The 16275-nt window shown below is 43.9% G+C and overlaps 1 protein-coding gene across 1 annotated transcript in view; it reads left to right on the top strand.

Moving 5' to 3' along the window:
- The window catches only part of ELOVL6 (ELOVL fatty acid elongase 6), a 184486-nt gene that overhangs the window by 96349 nt on the left and 71862 nt on the right, over positions 1 to 16275 (top strand). Inside the window, exon 2 of the mRNA XM_029596139.1 lies at positions 15229 to 15360. Coding sequence (XP_029451999.1) covers positions 15229 to 15360 — 132 coding nt within the window. The remainder of the gene's footprint in view (positions 1 to 15228; positions 15361 to 16275) is intronic.

Below are 16275 nucleotides of genomic sequence, written 5' to 3'. Positions count from 1 at the left end.
GTTAACTGCAGAAAGCAAACGTTGATTTTTTAAAATCTCAGTTGCTTCAAAATTGATTCTCCGTCTTTGGAAGGAGAACACGATGTTGGATAGCTATATGTGGTGGAATACAGACTGTAGATTTTCTAAATCTGAATTGGCTTTTGCTGATAAGACTGGCACTGCACTCATTTGCAGAAACATATGGGATCCATTGATAGGCTTTTTGCTGTCATAATTATTTCTTCAGATTTTATATGACACTGTCTTGTCTTTAGTTGATTCTGTTATCTTCCTGTTTGCTGTTTATTAATTATGCTATGTAGTATGGTTTTATATTTTCTTCTGTACTTCAGTTTTTGAACTGAAAAAAAAAACCCTTTAAGCCCCATCCCTGTCTCTTTCATGCCCCCTTCATTTCTGCTATACTATTTCATAAATGGTCCCCCTTCCTACATGGCTCTCATGCAAACTGTATCCTGGCCCTCTATTCCCCCATCAGAGTCCTGATCCCCCTTACGTCTGCTGCAGAACACATGGCAGCATGGATCTTGGGGACGAAAAAGTGCCAGACAGTTCCATTTGCATTGATGATTTCAGGGAGATGGGAAGAGAGATAGCACTTACCTTCTCTTCACTACCTCTACAACAGTCAGCTCCCCTTTCTGCTACTCCCCGCCTTTAACCCCCCTCCTCACCTCCCTCTGGAATTCAGCTCCTCCTTTTGCTGTCCCCCAGCATTCATCCCTTCTTCAGCTCTCCCGACATTTACCCCTTTTCATATCACTACCCCCGGAAGCATTTCCCCCTTCTTGCATTGCCCCCTCTCGCACTGCTTCCTCTTCAATGTATTCATCCTCTTGCACTCCTTTCTCCCCCCCCCCCCCATGCATTCATACCCCCCTATCTCCCCAAACAACATACACTGCCCCCTCAAATAGTAAACCATCTTCTCCCCTCCCCTTTCAGCATTCACCCGCTTTCTCACCACAAATAATTCTGGCTTGACTGGAGCGCTGGGTGATTACCTCCTCCCCTTTGCTGTCAGCTGAATCCAGTCCTGAAGAGTACAGGGATCTGCTGGGCCTAGGATGTTGACTTCAGCTCCTGTCCTCCAGACAGCAGAACAGAGAAGAGTTCTCTACTCCAAGCAGCAGGTGGTGTGTGTTGGGGCGGGGAGGTTGGACAGGATGGGGAAAGCTGTATCAGGGTGCTGACTGGTTCCTCTTTGTTGTCCTGTTACTTCCAGCCTTACCCCCCCCCCCCTCCTTTTCTGCCCTCCACTGCTACTGCTTACAAAGAGGAGAGGAGGGCAGAGCAGGGATGAGCAGAGAAAGGCCTCTGCTTTCTATCACAGTTCCTCTGTCCCATCTCCATAGCAACAAGCAGCACTGGAGGAGGGTGAGGAGGGGCTGGAGGAGGGAGCAGAATGGCTCTTTTTCTGCTCTGTTCTGCTGCTGTGTGCTCTCTGTTCCAGCCCCTCCCTCCTGTAGTGTGGCTTAGTTGCCATGGGGACAGTAGAAGAGCCATAAATTTGCACATGACGGAGCTATATATTAGCCACCCTTGATCTGTCATATTCCCTCTCAGTCGCCTCTTTTCCAAGCTGCAGATCCCTAACCTGTTTAGCTTTCTTCATAAGGAAGCCGTTCCATCCCATTAGTATCTTCTTTGAGATGGGGTGACCAGAACAGGGTTGCCAATTGGCTCCAGATTTTCAGGACAGGTTGACCTAGTCCTGGTTTTTTTCACCTGCATACAGGTACTTATAGTCTTGCTTTTTTTAGGGAATGCAATAGGAAAATCAGAATAAATCCTAACATGTATTGAGGTAAAATCAGGACTGGATCAACCTGTCCTGAAAATCTGGAGCCAGGTGGCAACCCTATGACTAGAACTGTAGCAGTCACGCCATGAATCAGGACAGTGGCGTTATGATTTTCTCATTTTCGTTCTATTTTTTCCAAATAATTCCTAACATTCTATTTGTTCTTTTGACCACTGCTGCACACTGAACTGAGGATTTCAGGACCCATTAATCAAACCTAAACCTTTATGTAAGTTAGCCGGATCCATGGAGTTTTCAGCAGCATGGCTATGCTACGGCATATCTGTGTATAAATCGTCACTCAGGTGGATAAATTAGCTAAGTTAGACATGCCCTATGACTGGTCTAACTTATCCAATTAACTTAACTGGATAAGTCAGAATATTGGCACTTATCCAGCTAAGTTAGCCAGATAAGTAGCACCGCCCCATTATGCCCATTCCCTGCCCCTGACTTATTCGGCTATCTACATTTTCACTGTCTGCCACGTAGCCGGATATTGAAACATAGAAATGACGGCAGAAGAAGACCAAACGGCCCATCCAGTCTGCCCAGCAAGCTTTGCACTTTTTTTTCTCATATTTATCTGTTACTCTTGGCTCTTAGTAACCTTTTGGTTCTATTTCCCTTCCAACCCCACCATTAATGTAGAGAGCAGTGTTGGAGCTGCATCTAATCTAGTTAGGGGTAGTAACCGCCGCAATAAGCAAGCTACACCCATGCTTATTTGTTTACCCAGACTATGTAATTCAGTCCTTGTTGATTGTTGTCTGTATATAGATCCACTTTTCTTCATTCCTCCTGCCGTTGAAGCAGAGAGTTATGCTGGATATGCATTGAAAGTGAAGTATATGCTGGATATGCACAAAGTATTAGAGTTTCTCCCCTGCCGTTGAAGCAGAGAGCTATGCTGGATATGTATTGAAAGTGAAGATTCAGGCTTATTTGGTTTGGGGTAGTAACCGCTGTAACAAGCAAGCTACTTCCCGCTTTTTGTGAATGCAAATCCTTTTTTCCACATTTCTTCTTGCCGTTGAAGCTTAGAGCAGTGTTGGAGTCGCATTAACCGTGTGTATGTTTATTGAATAAGGGTATTATCTCCAGGTAGTAGCCGTCATTCCTGTGAGCCACCCACTCTTCATTCACGTCCTCTAGACTTTATGGATCCACAGTGTTTATCCCACGCCCCTTTGAAGTCCTTCACAGTTCTGGTCTTCACCACTTCCTCCGGAAGGGCATTCCAGGCATCCACCACCCTCTCTATGAAGAAATACTTCCTGACATTAGTTCTGAGTCTTCCTCCCTGGAGCTTCAAATCGTGACCCCTGGTTCTACTGATTTCTTTCCGACGGAAAAGGTTTGTTGCTGTCTTTGGATCATTAAAATCTTTCAAGTATCTGAAAGTCTGTATCATATCACCTCTGCTCCTCCTTTCCTCCAGGGGGTACATATTTAGATTCTTCAATCTCTCCTCATGTCATTCAATGAAGACCTTCCACCTTTTTGGTCGCCCTTCTCTGGACCACCTCCATCTTGTCTCTGTCTCTTCGGAGATACAGTCTCCAGAACTGAACACCGTACTCCAGGTGAGGCCTCACCAAGGGCCTGTACAAGGGGATAATCACTTCCCTTTTCTTACTCGATGTTCCTCTCTCTATGCAGCCCAGCATTCTTCTGGCTTTAGCTATCGTCTTGTCACATTGTTTCGCCAACTTCAGATCATTAGACACTATCACCCAAGGTCTCTCTCCTGCCCTGTGCACATCAGCCCTTCTCCCCCCATCGAATACAGTTCATTCGGATTTCCACACCCCATCTGCATGACTGCACTTCTTGGCATTGAATCTCAGCTGCCATATCTTCGACCACTCTTCCAGCTTCCTTAAATCCCGTCTCATTCTCTCCACTTCTTCCGGCGTGTCCACTCTGTTGCAGATCTTACCTTCTATCCCGTCTGCAATGTTGCTCACAAAGATATTGAATAGGACCGGTCCCAACACCGACCCCTGCGGCACACCGCTCAACACCGCTCTCTCTTCAGAGTAAGTTCCATTTACTATCACACATTGTCTTCTGTCCGTCAACCAGTTTGCAATCCAGGCCAGCACCTTGACACTCACTCCTAAGTTTCTTATTTTAGTCACCAGTCTCCTGTGCAGGACCATATCAAAAGCTTTGCTGAAGTCCAAGTAGATGACATCGAGTGATCTTCCTTGATCCAGTTCCTTGGTTACCCAGTCAAAAAAGTCAAGCAGATTTGTCTGACAGGATCTTCCCCTGGTGAATCCATGCTGCATCTGGTCCAGCAATTCTTCCGACTGTAGATAGTTCACTATTCCTTCTTTTAACAGTGATTCCATTACTTTTCCCACCACCGAGGTGAGGCTAACCGGTCTGTAGTTTTCAGCCTCTTCTCTGTTTCCACTCTTGTGAAGCGGGATCACCACTGCTCTTCTCCAAACACTCGGCACCACTCCCATTTCTAGGGATCTATTGAACAGATCACACAGCGGACCTGCCAGCACATCTCTGAGCTCCCTCAGTATCCTGGGATGAACCTCATCAGGCCCCATGGCTTTGTCCACTTTCAGTTTCCCGAGCTCTTCCCATACATTCTCTACTGTAAATGGAGTTACATCTACTCCATTCCCCTCTATTTTCTTGTTAACTAGCGACGGCCCTTCTCCAGGGACTTCTTTAGTGAACACAGAACTGAAGTATTCGTTTAATAGTTTCTGCCATTTCTTCATCTGTCTCCACCCATTGATCCTTTTCATCTTCAATTTCAGTATACCACTTTGGACTTTTCTCCTTTCACTGATGTATCTGAAAATTGTTTTGTCACCCTGCTTTACCTCTTTGGCAATCCTTTCTTCCGCTTGAATTTTCACTTTCTTGATTGCTTTCTTTGTCTCCCTCAGTTCCACTAGATATTCTTCCTTGTGTTCTTCTCTTTGGGATTCTTTATATTTCTTGAACGCTGTTCTTTTAGCTTTTATTTTGTCAGCCACCTCCTTTGAGAACCAGATAGGTTTCATTTTTCTCTTGCTTTTCTTTACTTTTCTAACATATAAATTAGTTGCCTTGCTAATTTCTCATTTTAGTTTGGTCCACTGTTGTTCAACATCTCTCTTGTTCTCCCAGCCTTCTAGTTCTTCCTCCAGGTACTTCCCCATTTCATCAAAGTCCGTGTTTTTGAACTGCAAAACTCTTCGTACTACTTCTCCGTATCCTATTTGTGATATGAAACCATACTGTATGATGATCACTGGTGCTGAGGTGGGCACCCACCTGGACATTAGAGATGTTATCTCCATTAGTGAGAACGAAGTCGAGTATAGCTCCCTCCCTCGTGGGTTCCATTACCATTTGTTTGAACAGAGCCCCTTGCAGGGCATCCACTATCTCTCTACTACTGTTAGATTCTGCAGAAGGGATTCTCCAGCCTACATCCGGCATATTAAAATCTCCAACACTTATCCAGCTAAGTAGCACTGAATATCGGCCTCGACATGTAATGTCCTCAAGGACTCCTTTTCGTGGACGGTGACTCCTAATATGGAACCCAGCATTCTGTCTCAGACACATAATATATATTCTTTTTTCTGTAATGGAAATAGATTTTAAGTAGTAATCCACAGACTAAAGGATGGGCCTTCAAGTGTCTTCTATTTGGTGATAGTTCCTTTTTTGCACAACATTCAAAGCCAGTGACAAGAATTGAGCCTGCATCTTTGGCACAGTAAGATTTTTGAAGCAGTAATGCCATTAATTATCCCTGCTCTAAGCACAGATGTAAGAGGATATTCAGCTATGAGAGCAAATTAGATTATTTGAACACATGAATATCCTGGCTCATCCGCTGTACTTTTCTCTTTTTGAATATGCGTCTTACTATTAAAGAATCAATTGATGTGTATTGAAAGCATACTGGCAAATCATTTTGTTTTGTGAAGGCACTTCTGTGGCTGAAATCCCTGTGCACTGAATGCTAATATAGATTTTCTGAGCAATCTGTGCCTAATCTCAAAGCAAATAGTTGACATCTGCCTATGCTATTCCTTTGAATATAAGAGATGCAGTCAGGCGTCAACAACGCTACAGTATACTACACTGGAATATTTTAGCCCATGAAAAGTGCTTTATTAATTTCCTTGAATTTCTTGTAAAAAAAATGTAAGATCAGTTTCTTGATTTACCTTCAGTACCTGAATATAAAATAAATAAATAAATAAATAAATATTCGCTCACCATTCCTCAGTGACCTCTAGGAGGAATGAATGAGAAAACAACAGAGTGAAGAGCTTAGGACACAGATGTGGGTTTCAGAAGAGCAGACTCAAAGCACTTCCAAAGAACTGGGTTCAGATTTTCAAGAAAAAAAAAAGTTTACATTTTTAAACACCTCTCTCCCCCCTACCTTCCAGTTAAGGGTAGAAAACTCCTAGTCACCTTCATGACTAAAATTTCACTCCTGACACCTGCCCGGGAGATGACAAGTGTACAACTGTGGGCCTGGGTAAGCTGCACTGAGGAAGATCTGGCAGGAGGATTTGCTGGTGTTGTGCCGGTTATGAGAAGAGGGTCTTTGCATGGAGGAAAGGAGGCGGCTTTGGGGAGAGAAAGGGAAGAAGGCCTGGGGGATGGAATGGGAGATGAAGAAGGAGGAGAATGGAAGGAAGGAAAGAGAAGAAGAGGCTAGAAGAGGAACGTAAACAAAAAAAAGAAAAAGCAAGAAGCAAACTTGCCTATCCCTCTTCCAATAGAAAGAGGAAAAAAAACCCCACATATTCTTGTTAGCCGGTAGCAGCTGTAAGCCAGTATTTCTGGTCATAGAGAAGACAGGGGAGAGAGAGAGCTGTTACAGTGAAAGTATAGGTGTTTTGTGTTTTAACACTGAAATGATTTAGCAACAAGGGTACATATTTTAATAGAAGAGCTTCACCTGTACATAAAAGTGGCCTATATCTCAGAATAAGGAAATAAGCATAGTATATAGGATAAAATAAACTTAATAATAATCCTTATTGACTAAAATGCCATATTACAGGAGTTTAAAGCATATTAGTTTAAAACCTGATGGATAACAGCTGAGAATATGTAATACAAAATGTTAGTTAAAAGTTCTTATAGACAAAGTAACTACGGTATTGAAGCACCTTGAAGCCAAAATGAGTAATCTAATAACTATATCCTGCTCCTCAGGATACATTTTCTTATGTTCTTTTGTAGCTGGAACACAGTAAAATGTTATTTTCACACATATCATTTGAGGGAATGTCCATAGTCAGGAGTGGTAGAATTAGTTTAGCTACTAATGGTATTAGCTTTTCCAGCTCTACAAGGAAATAGGATATTCTGAGAACCAGAGGCTCATCTATATCATGGGAGCTACAGTGGAAATTCTTTATTTTATTCTGCAAAATGTTGTGAGCTTATGCAGCCCCTGTCCCAAGCTGATGGCCCAGGCATGTTCCTGGATGGGGGGGGGGATGTAACCCTTCAAGGACCTTAGGTTATTTCCTTGCTAGGGCTCTTCTGCTCATCAGCCTAATCTAAGCACACAAAACACCACTTGACTCCAAAGCTGTTGTTGAAAATAAAAGTTCTTTACTGGCACTGATAGCAGGTAAAGCAAAATCCAAAAATAGTGATACACCAATGACTAGTGCACCAGGAAGCCACATAATGTCCAAAACTTGCACATTAAACTAATTCTCAGTCACTTTCAGCAGCAAAACACTGCCTTCAAAAAACTGGTCAGCTCTTGGGACAGGAGCTCTAACTTCCTGCTCTGAAAACAGCTCTTTTTTTTTTCTCTTAGCAACTTCTCCAACTCTGGTACGTTTCTTGCAAACTAACCAGAAACTCCTTAAGATTTCTTCCTTAGCTGGGCAGTTTTCCTTTTCCAAAACTCCCACCAAGGACAAAATCTTTTCGCAGAGAACAATTCTCCAAAATTTCTTCCAAGACAGATGAGGAATTTCAAACATCTCTGCATCCTGGTAACCTCTCCTCCTCTTTAGGCATTTTAAGGTTTTCTCTTTTGAACATCAAATGCCTTTTTGCTCCCTAGAATTACTGGATGCCCTGACCTTGGGCCCTGGCCCCTTTCACTGGTCAGGACTCCTCTCCTTTCCCAGATACTCCCCAGTTGTGAGAAGGTCCCACTCCAGATACTTCCCCTGTGAAAGGAAAGACCCCCACTAGCAGCACCCTCAGACTGCAGTGGGCAAACTGGCTTCTTCTGACGCTTACTTCCTCAGACTCCAGTTCCAAATCATACTGCCTCAACTGGGTGCAGGCAGGAGTTCTAGCACACCCGTGACCCCTCCCACTGGGGAGTGTCGCATCTCCCTAAACACTCCCACCTACCCTGAGCTCACTGACATGGGCGGGGCCTATAGACACCACTGACTTCACACTGCAGGAGGCTTCCTGCAGACTTGGGGGTCTCCCTTACACTCACAAGCACAATTAATCATAAAAGACACAGAGAGGGCAATTTGCAAATGACCAGCGCAGTTGCAGACTTCACAGGTGGTTTCAAGGCGCATGCAGTTTCAATGAGAAACTAGTCACCTTGTTTGTCTTTGAAATCTCTCCTCCCCTCCCCCCTCAGCATTAAAAGGGGAAAAGAAAAACAGGGCTAATCACTTACCTGACTCTTTATAATCCTGGTCTTTGATAAGAGATCCAATTAAAGATATATTGTAAAGGAAAGAAGCTTATGCTTTACAGGAGTTAAGAGGGAAGACTGCTGCCTCTTCTTATATAACTTCCTGTGATTGCTCCCTCTATCATATAGTATTATAAGTATAATAGATATTGTAAATATAGTCATGATGTAATCTACCTATTCCATTTTATTGTTAATCTTTCCATCCTAGCCTCCTCTCTCATTCACCGGGAGAACCTAGATTGTGGGCTTCTAATTACATAATCTGGAAGTGGGGGTTGTGATAGAATTTTGCACCTCCCTTCAACACCCGAAGTCAAAGATTAGTTAGTTTAATTTTATTGCTATTATTTTGTCTCTAGTTTTTTTTATTATTTTATTGTTTTTATTAATTTGTCTGTCTTTAATGGATTGTATTTTTAATGAGTTTATTATGAATGTCGCTTTGGTAAACCCGATAGGAATTTTGATATGCGGTATATAAATATTTTTAATAAATAATCCTACCCTCACCCCAGAAGAACATAAGAAATTGCCATGCTGGGTCAGACCAAGGATCCATCAAGCCCAACATCCTGTTTCCAACAGAGGCCAAACCAGGACACATGAACCTGGCAAGTACCCAAACATTAAGTAGATCCCATGCTACTGATGCCAGTAATAGCAGAGGTCATAATTGATTAATAGCAGCTAATTGACGTCTCCTCCAAGAACTTATCCAAACCTTTTTTGAACCCAGCTACACTAACTGCACTAACCACATCCTCTGGCAACAAATTCCAGAGCTTAATTAAGCATTGAGTGAAAAAGAATTTTCTCCGATTAGTTGTAAATGTGCTACTTGCTAACTTCATGGAGTGCCCCCTAGTCCTTCTATTATCTGTCTCTGAAAGAGTATATAACCAAGTCACATTTACCCAATCTAGACCTCTCATGATTTTAAAGACCTCTATCATATCCCTCCTCAGCTGTCTCTTCTCCAAGATGAACAGCCCTAACCTCTTTAGCCTTTCCTCATAGATGAGCTGTTCCATCCCCTTTATCATTTTGGCCGCCCTTTTCTGCACATTCTCCAGTTCAACTATATCTTTTTTGAGATGCGGCGACCAGAACTGTACTCAGTACTCAAGGTGTGGTCTCACCATGGAGTGATACAGAGGCATTATATCATTTTCTGTTTTATTGACCATTCCTTTCCTAATAATTCCTAACATTCTGTTTTTTTTTACTGCCGCAGCACACTGAGACGATAATTTCAATGTATTGTCCACTATGATACCCAGATCTTTTTCCTGGGTGGTAGCTCCTAATATGGAATGTAATATCATGTAACTACAGCATAGGTTATTTTTTAATCCGTCAAGTATCGGGGTCCCCGAAAATGATAGGAAAACCCCACAAAATTTTTGTGTGGTTTTCTTAACGTTTTTTTGGGGGGGACGAAAGGACACAGAAAAAGGGCACAGTTGGCCCGCGCCATTTTTTAAGATGGTGCCGGCCATCCATTGCTTCTACCATGTGACAGGGACCGGCCAATGGCACAGATAGCCCCTGTCACATGGTAAGGGCAAAAGGCCACCGGCGCCATTTTGTTTACTGGCAGCTGACGCCCCGAGAGCAGGAGATCACTCCCGGGACTCCCACTGGACCACCACATACTTTAGGAAAGTTTGGGGGGGGGTCAGGAGGCTGGGGGATTCTAAATAATTAGATTTAAAGGGTCGGGGTGTTTGTTTTTTTTCCGGCTCAGAACAGCCGAAAACAAAAACCATCCGGACCGCGGGAAACGGAATTTCCCACAAGTTCACGATCCCAAAACCAGAACCGATTCCAGCACCCGATTCACATCTCTACCAGGCGGTCCTCACGTCCTCCAGCCACCCAGCATCTACATTTCTAATAATCGAATCACCAACTATGATGGCAGTAGCCCTGGGAGACTTGTTCTCAGTGTGAGAGGACAATGCATCACCTGGAGAGTAGGCCCTTGCCACAGGATCATTTCTTGTTACACCAGGATGATGCTCTCCAATCAGGAGACCTTTCTGCCCCAAGGCAGCCCCAGGGCTGCCAGACTGGATTTGGGACTTGCCTATTATGTCCCTGAAGCTCTCATCAATGTACTTCTCTGTTTGCCTCAGCTCTTCCAGGTCAGTCTAGCCTCCAGAGATCGGACTCGTTCTCTGAGAGCCAGGATCTCTTTGTACCAGGTGCACACATACAATCTCTTACCGGCAGGTAAAAAATCATACATGTGACACTGGATGCAAAAGATTCTTGCTGCTGGAATGCTGCCTTCATCTTAATTTTTTTGAGTTCCTAGTTAAGTTTAGGTTGCTAAGGGAGTTGTAATTAGAGTACTTTAAATGTAATTAATCTGCTAGTGACCTACAAGGGGTTGATTAAACTCTCAATAAGTGCTGGTGCAATAGTATGATTTAGATAAGTCTAATTGATTTTTAATGAGAAAGTGTCTCTTGCCTAAAAATCAAGGGTTGACCTAGGGGTGGGTGGGAGGGAAAGACAGACACTAGACTTAACTCACTCTGGCTTGCTTATTATCTCAGACACACACAAACTCTAAAGAATATATCCCACTATTTCACATCTCTTCAAACTTTTTAAGTCCCAAGATTTCCCAAAGCTATACTTACCAATCCTCTTCAACCACCATTAAGTTGATCTTCACTCAAAGGACTGAGAGATTTGAGATTCGGTGCATGCTTCCATTCCTCTTCTACTCCAAAGGGTGTGGGGCCTCTGGAAGCTGGGGCTGTTGCGTTCGAAGCCTGGATCGCTTGCTGTGATTCTGGGAACAGTAAGCAGATGAGCCTTCTGGTCCTCTTCTACTGCACAGTTAATTGGTTTAACATGGCCAGTGAGCTAGGGGAGGTTGGGGGTGACGGGAAAAGCTAAGAGAAAGAAAAATGGCTGAAGAAGGAGGATAGCTAAAAGAGAGCAGCTGCCGAGGTGGGAGAACTCAGAGTAGGGGTTGCTAGAGGAGAAAAGCTAAAAGAGAGAGTAGGGGTAGAGATAGAAAGGTTGAGCAAGAGCAGAACGGCTGGAGGGGAAACTGAGGATGTGGCTGAAGGGATGTGGGCACAGAGCGATCAGGAGATAGACATGATGGGGAGATAGGGAGAGTTGAAAGAGTGGGTGAAATGGAAATGTAGGGATGGACATGGGGGTGAGACGGAGACATGGAGACCCAATAGCGGGAGTGAGGAGAATGAAGAGTTAGACATGAGCAGGGTTGGTGAGAGATGGAGGGGGGGAGAGGCTGGAAAATGAGACATGGAGAAAAAGGAGATTAGTAGGCAAATGGAGGGGAAAATTGAGAGGGTAGATGGAGAGAACAAATTGAAAATGTGCACTGGAGGACAGAGATAGTGATGTAAAAGGAAGGGGAAGAAAGTGCCCAGGTGGTTTTTACCCATGGAGCTTGCAAGGTTTGACGAGAAAGTATGCCAGGGTGAGCCTTCATTTGCTTTGTTTTGTGACCTTTAGAGCACACTAAAATTAAGTGACATCAAACAAAATATTTTCAGCTTCGCACCCTGAACATCCATGTGTACTTTCTCTGACTTTTCCTCTTCCTTTGTGTGTGGGTTCATTTCCCATAGAAAATAACATACGTAGAGTTGAAAGTGCAATCTAGGCACATTACTTTCCGTCTCCAACCTAAGGGATAGATTTTAAAAGGCTTACGTGCGCCGAACCTATTTTGCATAGGCCAAGCGACGCGCAGAAGCTCCAGGACACGCCTATGTCCCGGGGCTTGAAAAAGGAGTGGGCGGGGTGGTCCAGGGGCAGTGCGGGGGCGGGACCGAGGCCTCCGGCAAAGTGGCTTTGCTGGGGGATCGGGCACCAGCACTTGGCCAGCGCGTACAACCTACACCTGCCCAGAGGCAGGCGCAACTTATAAAATAAAGGTAGGGGGGTGATTTAGGTAGGGCTGGGGGGCAGATTAGGTAGGGAAAGGTGGGGGGGGGTGGCCATCGGGGCTCCCCTTGTGCGCGCTGACCCCGGATTTTATAACATGCGCGTGGCTGCGCACGCATGTTATAAAATCTACGCCCGCACGTAGCTACTAAAATCTGGCGCAATATGTTCCTGTCGTACGCACATGGACACGTCGATTTTATAACCTGTGTGCGTCGCCGTGCGCATGTTATAAAATACGATATCCGCGCATATGTGCGTGCTCGATTTTATAATCGGCTCCTGCATGTGCGGGCGGGTTGCAACTCGCGCGCAGAGGGGGTTGATTTTGTAAAGTAAGCGCGGCGATGTGATCGGGCCTTTGCCCAGTTCCCTCTCAGTCTGCTCCAATTAAGGAGCGGATTGGGAAGATACTTTCCTATACCCCTACCTATCCTTCCTCCCCCTCTCCTCCCTGACCCCTAAACTAACCCTATCTACCCTTTTCTTTTTTTTATTACTTATTTCCTCTTCGGAAGAGAAGTAAGTACCGCACTCTGGCCGGCTGCCGGCATGTTCTTCCCGGGACCGGGCCTAATGACTGCTGTCCCGGTCAACCCCTGCCTAGACCCCGCCCCCAGCCCACTCCTCTTCGCTGGCCCGGCACTTCTGCGCATACCAGGAGATACGCGCTTGGCCGGGCCCTTTCTAAAAAGCACTCAGCGCACGCAGGGCACAGCCATGCGCGTATCCTCCCAGCATTTGCATGCACAGGTCAGTGAACATTCAGGCAATAGTGAGCGCTCTTAACCATGTTAAAGGAGATTAGACAGCCAGTCTGTCCACTTAAAAGAAGCTTTTATCCATGTTCATGGCTTTGAGAATTAGCAGAAGTCTGAACTTACCTGGCTAAGTGGCACTTAATATCGACTTCATGGAAACCTATAAATCATTTTGTATTCCAGGTGCTGTAATTGCACCCTTGTTTGTTGTATCATTCAGTAAAATATGTTGTTCAATATTTATTTTAAAATGTTTTTATTCCACTTATAACAATAAATCTTGCCAAGTGGATTACATAAAACTAGATCAAAACAATCAAAAGTAAATGGGATAGCATCCTCCCAGTTGAGTTAATGTCATGTTCACTAAATGGAAATTCTCTAAAACGTGTCTTGTGACTTCAGTAAAAATACATCAACAGAAAAGAATGTGTGAGGAATCAAAAGCTGCAAAAATATTTTTAACAGTATCAGAAGAATGGGCAAAAAAGAACACTAACTCCAAATATTCCTAAAAGAGAGAGCAGTGTAACCAAACAATATATACAAAATCGCCCCTATTAAAAAAAATTCAGTGAAACTTCAATAGAATAAGATGCAGAGAGCTTTGGCAATAAACATGACTGTAGCCCACAGGCACTAATCGTCTTATGCCTTGGAAGCAATGTCTCTTTTTGTGTATTTTCTGTGTGACTAATAAAATGGGAACTCCCAGTAGTGATGTGTCAAAAGAGTACAAAAAAAGTAATTCCACATAAACAATCATAAAATATCTGAAAATCTTAATATCAGCCTCCATCTCAGTCCCAGCATTGGCTGAGGTTATGTCCTTACATGCCTTTATCAGGGGAATATTAAAGTATAAGTTATCAGTGGTATGATGAGTCCATGAAAAGCATTCTCAAACGATTGTGGACCTGACAGTAGTTCTGCCATATCCCACCCGGAGAATACTTTATGCAGCTTGTCCTCAGAGAGGCATACTAGGATTCCAGTGACATGCTGTGGCAGATCCTCTTCTTCACTTTAACAAGATAAAATCTGGAACAGGGCAACCAATGTGCATGTGGTCAAGGAGCTGCCACTGCTGGGTGGAGCTTGCAAAGTCTGCCAGCCAGGCAGAACATGCAGAGAATCAAAGGCAGATGCCTGTGCAGCAGTGCTGAGTAAATATTGGAGAAGAGATTTAAATGAGGCCAAGCAGAAACTGAAGTGTGAGCAAATGGTTTTGGTATTTGACACAGGCTTTCTGCAGATGTTATGTCATGAGCATGCTCCATGCACTTTTTCCATTCTGGATGTTAACATCAGAAGATCAACTTGGGATGTCTTAAAAGCTTTAAGGAACCTTCTGCACATTGTAACGATGCCAATAATATATGACATGCCGGAGAGAAGAGGCAGACCCAAAACCCTGGACAAGGGCAGGTTAATTAGCTTTTCCCAGCCACGTGGTTCTCCTGGCCGCCTTTTCCAAACTCAGCATACACATTTATTCCACCAGGCCATTTAAATACATTATGGCCAAAAAGCTTCCAGGTCTCAAGCAGACACGAATCGAGGTCTTAGTGATATTCTTACTAATTCAAGATTACCTTTAAATAATACCCACACAACAATAATTTCCTATGAAAAACTGAAAACAGCATTAACTGAAAGCTTAGCAAAAAAATCAGGGCTGTGTTTCATCCTGCAAGAGGAAGAAATAGCATCTCCATTGTCCGCACGTGCAGAGAAATGCTGATAACTATTTTGGGAAATGTTGGACGCGGTGAATGACATACTATATGCCCTTGCCTTCCATAATCTTTCGGCCACTCTTCTTGTAGGCATTGCCACATTCTGCAAACAAAGAGAAGCAGTGGTATTTCTGTGAGAAATGTTATTAAGTGGTTTCAGTATGTAAAATAGTATCTATGAAGAGGATTTGATGAATTCTTCCGCAGAGGGGGAGGTCTTCCTATACTAAGTGACTTTCTGCACTTAATGGCAAGGGGTAAATAATGATTACCTTTCCTTAATTTCCTGACTCTTTCTAGGAAGAAATCTTTCCTGTTTTCAGCTCTCTACGCTGCCTTTATATTTGGTGGTCGGCACCTAATGAAACAACGAGCCAAATTTGAGCTGAGGAAGCCACTAGTTCTCTGGTCTCTGAGCCTCGCTGTCTTCAGGTAGGTCTTTCCAACAACCGGGGTGATAACTGTAACGGAATATGTTTTAGATTCGATAAGGCCAGCATAAGTTGTCGTTTCTTTAGGCTTCACCTGTTCAAACTCTTCCCATACCCTCTCGTTTGGTCTTCGGTGTCGTGGACGTCTTCAGAAGACAGTGCACAAGCGTATTCATGGTACAGGCAGGCTAATTTTGATGCGTTCCTCCCTCAGAGAAACATGCACAGTCCTTCCACCGGCAGGGCAATCCCATGCAAGAACAAGAAACATGGCATGCTCGTCCTATCATCTGTGGCCGACGGCAAACAAAATCTAGGACAGGTCTCAGGAGTAAACTGTGACATGAATGTAGGGGCATGTTATGTTAGAAAAGGCCTCCTTGGCCAGTTAGGATGCAGGGATTTAGTACCCAAAGCCAGATTTGTGGATACAGCAAAACTAGCGAGAGGAGGGTGCAAAAGATCCTGCAAGTTAGTTTCTTTGCACAGATTTGAAGGTGCGCAGCTTTTCTTGCCTCAAGATTTCTATTTTCCACAGGTTATAGAAGGGGAAAAAAAATTCCACTGAAAATACTGTGCAAGAAACGTTGTGTGCAAAACAGACAGTGGGACATTTTGTCTCATCCTTAAATGTGTCCTTTAGGGGGTCAAAGGTTTGCAGTGCCTTTTGAACATTATTTCTACTTGCATTATTTTTTTCAGTTGTACTTTTTTTCCTTCCAGAAATTGCAGGGAATTATATATAACCTGACGTTTCAGAATGGTGCAAGAAATCTTTTTGCTCTTTTTGACCTTAATTTTTTCCCGATCTTTAAATCTGGTCCCGTTAACCTTCTAGAGCAGTGATTCTCAGCCAGTGGGTCGCCAAGCACTGGCAGGTGTGTCCCAGCTTCCCAGTGTCCCGCTGCCCCAGTTG

This window comes from Rhinatrema bivittatum, chromosome 1, assembly GCF_901001135.1.
Source record: "Rhinatrema bivittatum chromosome 1, aRhiBiv1.1, whole genome shotgun sequence".
NCBI classification, from domain to species: domain Eukaryota; kingdom Metazoa; phylum Chordata; class Amphibia; order Gymnophiona; family Rhinatrematidae; genus Rhinatrema; species Rhinatrema bivittatum.
The sequence above is the reverse complement of the archived record's forward strand: the minus strand, read 5'-3'. Positions and strand labels throughout refer to the sequence as shown.